Raw genomic sequence first — 9,809 nt, forward strand, 5'->3', positions numbered from 1 at the left:
TGGTACTCTGAAGTATCCATTATAACATTCAGAAATGTTCTTAGGACAGATGTGTTTACCAGACTAAAGTATTTAAACAGCTGCAGGCTGAATAATTGGTCTTTAGTTTGTCGATTTCTTCACCATTTCAGCGTGGGGATGATCTCCACATTTTCTGGTCTTGTCCTTTTGTAGAGATGTAGTTTGAACCACTTCACACACCAGCTTCACCCGGCATGTTTTGGTCTCTAGAGTGATAGCCATCCCAACGTGGGAACCTCGTCCTGGCGTTAACTCTAGTTTGTAGATTTCTTAACCATTCATGATGTCCGGCTTACCGTGGGTCTCTTTGGCATAAAATGTACATTTTGTCTAGAGTGGTTTTATACACTTCTGGGAGAAGACGCCGAGGTAATATCTGTGCTAACGTGGGCGTGGCCACTGACCTGGTTAAGGCTTCATACGGAACACAATTTTCTTATTTAGAAGGTTAACATCACATATTTTCACAAATAGTTTCATATTTAATCATATATGTTTCCCAACATTTAGATGTAAACCCCATAACTGAGAAGTGTACACAACCAAAGACACAGTAATGTGTGTTTCCTGTCATGAGATCACCAAATGAAACAAAATCGACATGACTGTCCCTTAACTGTCCACGGACCATTTCAACTGCTTGGAATACATAAATACTGTTCAATTATTCAACCTTTTAATGTCTAAGTGTCTCTCTGTTCCACAGTGACATTCCAATCTTGACCACTAAGCGCATAGAGGCAGCGTATTTAAGACCACCATAAAGTGGCCCCCTCCACCTCTCCCTCTGCGGGAGAGAGAGAGGGCGCTGTAGAGCGGACCCACTGCAACCTAATCCTTGGCATCTCCACAGGAGAGTTATGATAGCAGAGTGGCCAGATGGAAGCCACTCCTCAGTAAAAGGCACATGACAGCCTGCTTGGAGTTTGCCAAAAGGCACTTAAAGGACTCTCGGACCATGAGAAACAAGATTCACTGATCTTATTAAGATTGAACTCTTCAGCCTGAATGCCAAGCTTCACGTCTGGAGGAAACCTGGCACCATCCCTATGATGAAGCATGCTGGTTGCAGCATCATGCTGTGAGGATGTTTTTCAGTGGCAGGGACTGGGAGACTAGTCAGGTTGGAGGGAAAGAGGAGCAGAGCAAAGTAGAGTGATCCTTGATGAAAACCTGCTCCAGAGCACTTAGGACCTAAGACTGGGGCAAAGGTTCACCTTCCAACAGGACAATGACCCGAAGCACAAAGCCAAGACAACGCAGGAGTGGCTTCGGGACAATGTCCTTGAGTGGCCCAGCCAGAGCCCGGATCAAACATCTCTGGAAAGACCTGAAAATAGCTGTGCAGCGACACTCCTGACAGAGCTTGAGAGGATCTGCAGAGAAGAATAGGAGAAACTCACCAAACAGGTGTGGCAAGCTTGTAGCGTCATACCCAAGACTCAAATTCATTTAAAGATTCTATTGGTTTTTAAGTCAATCCACAATCGTGCACCCCAATACGTCAGACCCATGCTTAAGTTATGTACCCAGTAGGTCCCTCAGGTCTTCTGGCACTGGCATTTTAACCATCCCAAAGCCTAGGACCAAGAGGCATGGAAAGGCAGCCTTTAGTTACTATGCCCCCAGCCTCTGGTATAGCCTGCCAGAGAACCCGATATGGCCGGACAAAAAACACTTTAGCTTTGCATTTCCTTTTAGTCTTTTGGTTATTTTTATCCTTGCGTTTATGTAGTAAATATTTACATTTTTATTTTCTCTTCCTTTGAAGCACATAGTGTTGCATTCCATGTCTGAAATGTGCTGTATAAAGCATGATTTGACATTGGCAGGTTATGGTAGAGAAATGAACAATCAATAATGTGGCAACAGCTCTGGTTGACACTCCTGCAGTCAGCATGCCAATTGCACTCGCCCTCAACTTCAGACATCTGTGGCATTGTGTTGTGACACAACACAATTTAGAGTGAATAGCCTTATGTCCCCAGCACAAGGTGTACCGGTGTTATGATAATGTTGTTTAATTAATCAGCCTCTTGATATGCCACACCTGTCAGGTGGATGGATTATGTTGGCAAAATAGAAATGCTCACTTACAGGGATGTAAACAAATTAGAGAAATAACCTTAAGTGTATCTTCTGGGATCTTTAATTTCACCTCATGAAAGATGGGACCAACACGTTACATGTTGCGTTTATATTTTTGTTCAATGTTAATCAACCCTTTGATAAAGCCACTCATATCCCTGCATACAACTTGCTGTCAAGCAGGCTTTTTTTGCTAAATAATTTAAACGATTTGCTTGGCGTATAAGAACATTCAATAGGATATTTTTCCTCGACAGACTTGGTGAAAAAAAAAAGGAAAACCACTGAAGAACCAGACAAAAGCAGAGGTCGGAATTAACCTTTTATTGAGTGAAAAAACTCAAAATAAGCACATTTACAGACGACGCCCACGACGACCTCCCTTTCTGCGGGTGCTGTCTGATGGAATAGGGGTGACATCCTCTGCAAGAGAGCAAATGTTAGTGAGCATGATAAACAGTAACAAGAATTGTACATCGAATCCTTTATTCATCAACACCCTTATTTTAAAATGTTCAATGAATATTGTCTGAAGGGCATTGAACAGATTCATACATTTGGCCAAAATGTCTCATCCAAAGTCACTTTGAATATGAGCATCTGCTAAATAACTGTAAAAAAGACATTGTTGTGACAACAGTATTCCAGAGTACCGTATAACTTTAATTGAAGTCTCATAGCCGCCTGTCCCCCTTAGCCGGGCAATAGCACACATTTCAGCAAATAAAGTGTTTCAAACACCCACCCAGTCTAAAACTATGGTTTATGAGCTTACCATGAATTGTTAAAGATTTAATGTTTGATTTGTTACATAATTCAATAATTACTCAAATAAGATGCCAATCATCCATTTTTGTTTATCAGCAGTAAGAAACTGCTAGCCATTGGCTGCTAACAGCTGAACACCGCTAGCTAACTGGCAATCACAGTCAACTTTGGGAGTACAGACCAAGTAATTGACTGATCGTCCTCTAGTGGCCAGAGTAAGAACTGACGAAAACGCACAGGAAAATTATTAGGATGTTATATTATTAGGACGTTCTTGAAATAGAGGCATACTAAGACAATAAATGTGGCGTAAATAACAGTGCAGGAAATGAAGAAATTGATTAAAATGCTTTAAGTGAATGCTGGAATGAAAGAATTAACTAGGCAAATGAGCAAAAGCGGTATCCATTAAGGCAATCGACGCCCGGCTCAAATAGAAGCCCGTTTAAGCGCCTGTTGTGGTCAGTGATTTAAGCAAATAAAACACCCAGGCTAATAATTGAAAGTTTTACGGTATGCATATAAATTACACCGTGTTCAGGAGGCTTAAACAAAAAAGAGGCCAACAGAAAAGTAGAATTGTTTCACATTTAGTATGAGACTAGCAGAACAATAATTTCCCAAATGAAACATTCCCATCCTCCGGAAAACATCAATATAAGCAGTATATTTAACCATTCGTGCATGAAATAGGCAGACATGGTGTTTCCCAACACTCTCCATGATTAGTTGAATCAGCCATGGCGGTGCAGTGCTATAACTGGGCGATATGGATTAAAATTAAATAATGGGGGATTCACAATATACAGCTACTGTTGATTTTCTTCGTCTCCCATAAATATAAACGTTGTCTAAATAAGCTTGCTGCACAATTAAAAAAGGTTGATACACTGCATTTCAAACAGTCAGGAATAATCCAATTCAGGGCTTGTAAAGTTATACCTAGGCTACATAGAAGTCTTCCAAAACCACAAGAGCCTCTAATAATTATATCAAAAAAGTTGATGCTGCTTTTTTTGCAATAATCACACATCTGGTTTTCAAGTCCTGTCTATGAAAAGGCAGTTTGTTACTAATTAAACCAGAACTATGCACATCCACTAATGACTAACCTCTAGTAGCAGGCATTATAGGAAATTAAAAACACGTCGCAGACAATCAAGCACAAGGCCACGTGCTAGTGAGTAGCCAGCTAACCTTTTCATTTAAAGCCAACGTGGATCTATTTGCTTGTTAAAAAGGTAGAAGGTAACTTATGAATTCACCCTCCTGTCCGTCTCCAACTGTTTGAACAACGCCTGGTCACTTTGTCTAGATGAAATCAAGTGGCCTACATGGATAAAATACTTTCTCAGAATGAGAACTGAGTAGCAAATTCCTTACATATTTATAACACGATCTAGACAGCTAGCACATAACTGTGGCTAAAATGCTGCTAGCGGTATGGGGGTACTGCAATGTTCTGTGCAATACGGTATGCTTGGGAGGTCCATAACACCGATTGAAAGTAAACTTTTATATGGTCATGCTGAAGTTTCGGGCCATCCCAAGGATGCCAAATAGCACTGATCGTACCGCAATGCAGAGCGGAACAAACTGAGCATTAATGTTAATTTATGTTCCATTTTTACTGTAGTAGGGTCTGCTTTTCTTCATTTTGTAAGGTAAAAACAAAAACAGCATCATAAGACAGATTCGGTTGGCCCAAATCTTATAATGCAAATAGCGAGTTCAAACTGCTTGTTGTCAGAAAGGGAGACGTGATCTCGTGAGTGGCAGTGGGAAGGGCTTTTTGTGTGTGCAAGTGGGGAGGTGCAGTGCACACAGTACAGAAGGCGCAAAGAAGATAAACCAAAAAGGCAAATGCTCATTAAATCATTAAAAAAAAAAAACTTGATTCTTGCAATACAGGCATTTGGAACATCGCACTAATACAAATTCAAATAAATTCAATATAAATCGCCCAGCCCTACTAACAAATGCACCATCTATTGGTCGAAGGCAGGGGTTGAAGAAAAAAATAACAGCACCATCTCGTTTATTACAGATACTCCTGACAGAGTAAATGAGCTAAAGCTTACCGATGCGTCCAATCTTCATGCCAGAACGAGCCAAGGCACGGAGAGCAGACTGTGCGCCTGGTCCAGGGGTCTTGGTTCTGAAAGGCAAAATGTTCACACTGAGTACGGTTGCACACAAGACAATCTAATATAGTCCACTGTAGATAAATTCAGTTCCACAACACACGTAAACGCCCGCACGAGTAGAAATCCACTTTTTTCGAGCTGTAAGAATGGTGTTGCACATCAATTTAAGTCAAGTCATAGCTTTAGTCAAAGTATGATATATTTGGCCTTGAAGAGACAAATTCAAACGACCCACTTCGTGCAAATCCGTGTGAATGCATGATACCTACGTTTCGTTTCAGGGCTGGGTTTATTTCAATGTTACCACCCACCAGCATGGCATTGTTTATTAATCAGGAACGGGTGCCAAGTGATTCTTCTTTGAGACAGAGATGAACCAAGCAGCCGCATGTCCACTTGGCTGCCTGAGCAAATTAAAACGGGGCGGGGTACAAACTTGATATTGCCTTGATATAGCTAGTATGTATCAAAAATAAATAAACATTGACCATTTTATAAAATTGTATAATTGCGTGATGTCAGTAAACACAACCTGCTCCCCCAAGATGAATGTGTTCAACACTAAAGTTCCACTTCACTACAGTTCTTTGATTGGTGTAACGTTTGCTAAAAAAACATCCAGATAACGATTTATTTTTTTCACTTGTCATTTGCAGTGTGCATGATCATGAGCAAAGACAATAGCTGTGATTATTTCCATACGCACCATTTACACATACGGGGGGCTAAAATTAACACCTGCTGGTAGATTTTGACATTGGTGGATGAGATGTCTATGTCACCAGCCATGTTGGCAGGTGGTCAGGGCTCCACAGTGTGAGCATTTCACTCCCATTTGTGAATAAAAATAGTCAAGCATCACATTTATGGTCAAATGAATGCTGCAGTAGCTGTTATCAAAGTTATCCCCTTTTCTGTTTCATAGCTTGTAAATTAATTGCACAAAGTCAAAGAACTATGAATCTATATAGCCCATTACACCTTGTGCTGCAAAACGTCCTGGCTGGGGGCTGTGAGCACCTGAAGAGCTGAGTGAAAGATTCATTTGTAGAAGCGCTGCGCACAGGCATAAAGAGTTCGTCTCATTTACTTGAAACGAAAGTCTACTGAAGTGAGAGTGTCCTTGTGTTTCTTGGCTATTTACATTGTTTTGTTCACAAGCTTGGTTGTTTTTCTAGGTTTGAGTTTCAACTGCCAGGGAAGAAAAGACAAGGCATTCTATTAGTCAGAATCAATCTCACAGGCACAAACATGACGAGTCGCGCTACCACGGTAACCTTCCGCCCTAAAAAGTCAGGAAAATTTGTCTCATGTGATATTTTGATTAAAATACATGGAAAAAATTCAATGACCCACATACCACACTACTTGTTACATTTGTTGTAGAATTGTACTTTGTTTAACCTTTAACCAGGCAATTCGATTAAGAACTAATTCTTATTTAGAATGATGGCCTACCCCAGCCAAACCCTCCCTTAACCCAGATGACGCTGGGCCAATTGTGCGCCGCCCTGTGGGACTCCCGACCATGACCGGTTGTGAACCAGGGTCTGTAGTGACGCCTCTAGCACTTGCGATGCCGTAAACCGCTGCGCCGAGAAAGCATGCGTATCTTTTTTTGTGTTTTGTTGGTGTGATTTTAGTAGGGGGGGTATTTTGGATGGTAAAAAATGTGATTGTCTGGTGGATTTAAAAAAAATTAACTGTTAGTGACTGGTGGACCAATAAGGTAATTTTATTCCCAGCTCATATAGTTAATTTGTCTGATATTCTGACGACCAGAAGGGCCCAACATTAGAAACTCCCATATTACCTCACTTCTAATTTGGAAATCTAGTAACGATAAGACTGGTTGGTTCTAGAGGTTCTGTGGGTCTCTTAATTAAGTTAGGGAAGACTACTTTCAGTTACTATACCCCGAAGTCTTGTAATGGCCTACAGGTCACTACAACTTTAGTCTTCGGTCCCAAAAGGGGAATATGAGGCTCTGATACCAATGGAAACTGCACTTGTTTTTGATTGATTGCATACATTAGTTTCCACTGACCTTTTGAATGTAATGCAACATATTTGTATGTATGTAACTAATGCTGTAGTGATAATGCTTGAATTGTCGCTCACATTGCTTGAACTTTGGAAAGACGACCCTGGTCTTAATGGTTTCCCCTGGTTATATAAAAGCTATTTAAAAAATTTAAATATGGCAAAGTCAAAGACACGCCAGTGGTCTCCATCAGTGGTGAAGTTTTCCTTAAATAAATGTTATTGTAAATCCAGCTCCATCCATAGATCCAGCGTGGAAAATGTTTTGAATATGGCGTAGAAAAAAATAAATGACAACATTAGCAAGATTCTATACCTAGCTATCTAACTAGATAAGTTTAGCATGCTAGCTGGCTATATTGTGCTGTCAGTGACCTATTTGCTGAGATTTATCAACTCCACAGGAAAATTCTCACACCCAATTCGTGAATATGTAAAGTAGCAGTCACCATTCTTCAGAGGTGGAACCTAAAGGTACATTTCGTCTCTAGGACAAGAAATTACATTGAAATAGCGGCTGCAACTTCCTCTGGGGGTGGGTCCTTTAATTGCATGGTATATTCACACATGCAACAAGAGTAGTCCAAGCACAATGTACCAGAACAATTTAGCTGCACCATCCACTGTAGATGTACAAAAGACATGGAGCAACACCAGATTGTGCTTCAGATCAGTGAGGAGGGGGTTCCTAACCTGTTCCCGCCAGTGGCCCTCAACTTGATGTGGAGGGCAGTGATTCCCAGCTCTTTGCACCTCTGGGCGACGTCCTGGGCGGCCAACATGGCGGCGTAGGGGGAGGACTCATCTCTGTCGGCCTTCACCTTCATACCACCAGTCACACGGCAGATAGTTTCCCTGGAGGGCGCAGGTACATGTTTAGAACAAAGCATTTGAAATGGCATGCACTTTACACAGTTTAAGCCAGAAACGGCAGAGTTTTTTTATTATAAAGCTGGGCTTGCACTATTCCATTGTATCCTGTACTTACTTGCCAGAAAGATCAGTGACGTGAACGAAGGTGTCGTTGAAGGATGCAAAGATGTGGCAGACTCCAAAGACATTCTCGCCTTCGGCAACCTGGGGTCCCAGGGCGATGACCTGTTCTTCCTTCTTTTCCTTACCCTTACGAGGTGCCATAGCTGCAAAAGATGCATTTGTCAGTATTGATGACGTCAGACATGTCTGGCATTAGCATCCATTCAAGTGCCCCAATTTGGGACCAGGTGGTGTGGGCACCATTGCTAAATAGTTAGCAGGCTAGGTCTTGGTTAAGGATGGGTACCTTTGTAGATAACTTCACCACAATATACTTTTGTAACTAGCTAGTTCGCTAAGTAACTGTAGAAGAGTATATGGACAACCATTAACTAGCCATTATCGCAACTGACCAATAACCAACCGTCTGGATTAAAAGCCAATGCTCGACACAAAAATCACATAAGCAGCTAGACTTGCTAGCTATATCGTAGCATATACAACACGACAATTTCCATACAAAAATAACCCATGTGTGATTGTCAGTCACAGCAAAGTCGAGACTAAAAACTACAGATGCCCATCGTTAGCCGACTACTTTAAGGTTAGCACTGAATTACCACAGCAACCTAACTAGCATCACTCAGCAGGTCTCTTCGATTTAATTTTAAAACGTATTCGACTTCAAAGCTGCAAAAATGCACATGACTTAAGACAATATGGTTAACATGGCAAATCATAAAACCCACTCAATATGCTCCATCCGGCAAGCGAAATTCAGGCCTTACAGTGATGGAAACCGCTGCTTACAGCCAACACCAATGCCATCTAATCCAAACGTCAGAAGCCGATTTCAGACAAATTTCACATTTAACATACCAATCAAAGTTCAGTGTATCGATTAAAAGCACAAATGACACTTTGTACTTTATGTTAAACATGATTAATTTGGATATAAATTCTGCGACATTGTACCTGTGTGTGTCTCTTCTAAAGCCGAAACAGGAAAGGAAAGAACAAACGTAGCCGGGTTCAGGGTTCAAGCTTTCTTTTTCCGGAAGTAGACCATGCACTTCACTGCCATCAAGCGGGTCATTTGTAGCATAAACAGCACGCACAGTCTCTCTCTCTCTCTCTCGTTGTCTGTACGGTGTATAAATCAGAAATATAAGTCAGATATATGAAAACGGCCCATTATTGTATATTTCAACATATACAGTATGTGACATATATGTACTTATGTGTGTGGATACATATATCTGTATGTATGGGCATATTACTATATGCTCGTATATGTGTGACACATGCAGTATTCACATTTATATTGCATACACTACATGGCCAAAAACATGTGGACACCTGCTCGTCAAACATCTAATTCCAAAATCATGGGCATTAATATGGAGTTGGTCCCGCTTTTGCTGCTACAACAGCCTTCACTCTTCTGAGAAGGCTTTCCACTAATAAATATATATGGAAATGTCTGCTCTACCCAAAATTACAACCAACTAATTGCAGGATTACCGCAAAAATGGAAGAGGCAAGTGGAAGGGGGAGAAAGTAAGGAACTTGTCTGTCGGTCCTGAATCAAAGACCAAAATTGGTTAAAGAAAATTGTGATAAATAAAAAAGTATACCAGTTTCATTTAAGGACCCAAACATTTAACTTCTGTGCCATATAGATTGCAAAATAGTTGGGAAGAGAGTTTCGATGTACTGATTCCATGGCACATGGTTAATGAACTGATTCCCAAAATGATGCTGGAT

General features: G+C 41.0%; 1 protein-coding gene across 1 annotated transcript; it reads right to left on the reverse strand.

Annotated features, from left to right (window-relative positions):
- Nucleotides 1-2,418: 2,418 nt before the first annotated feature.
- Nucleotides 2,419-9,156, reverse strand: LOC112229034 (40S ribosomal protein S14). Its single transcript, XM_024394915.2, has 5 exons — nt 9,018-9,156; nt 8,056-8,206; nt 7,761-7,922; nt 4,959-5,035; nt 2,419-2,532 (listed from the first exon to the last, which is right to left on the reverse strand). Exons 2-5 carry the CDS (start codon nt 8,202-8,204, stop codon nt 2,465-2,467), a joined length of 456 nt encoding a protein of 151 aa, XP_024250683.1. The 5' UTR covers nt 8,205-8,206; nt 9,018-9,156; the 3' UTR covers nt 2,419-2,464.
- Nucleotides 9,157-9,809: the final 653 nt, after the last annotated feature.

The sequence above is a fragment of the Oncorhynchus tshawytscha genome, linkage group LG30 (assembly GCF_018296145.1).
Source record: "Oncorhynchus tshawytscha isolate Ot180627B linkage group LG30, Otsh_v2.0, whole genome shotgun sequence".
In the NCBI taxonomy this organism is placed as follows: domain Eukaryota; kingdom Metazoa; phylum Chordata; class Actinopteri; order Salmoniformes; family Salmonidae; genus Oncorhynchus; species Oncorhynchus tshawytscha.

Bases quoted from the DNA above. Each gene is read 5' to 3' on its own strand.
- LOC112229034 (XM_024394915.2), bottom strand. From the start codon at position 8,204: ATGGCACCTCGTAAGGGTAAGGAAAAGAAGGAAGAACAGGTCATCGCC. The intron at 7,923-8,055 runs GTAAGTACAGGA...TGCGCCCTCCAG, and splicing joins GTCACTGATCTTTCTGGCAA to GGAAACTATCTGCCGTGTGA. The intron at 2,533-4,958 runs GTAAGCTTTAGC...GCTCTCTTGCAG, and splicing joins CATGAAGATTGGACGCATCG to AGGATGTCACCCCTATTCCA.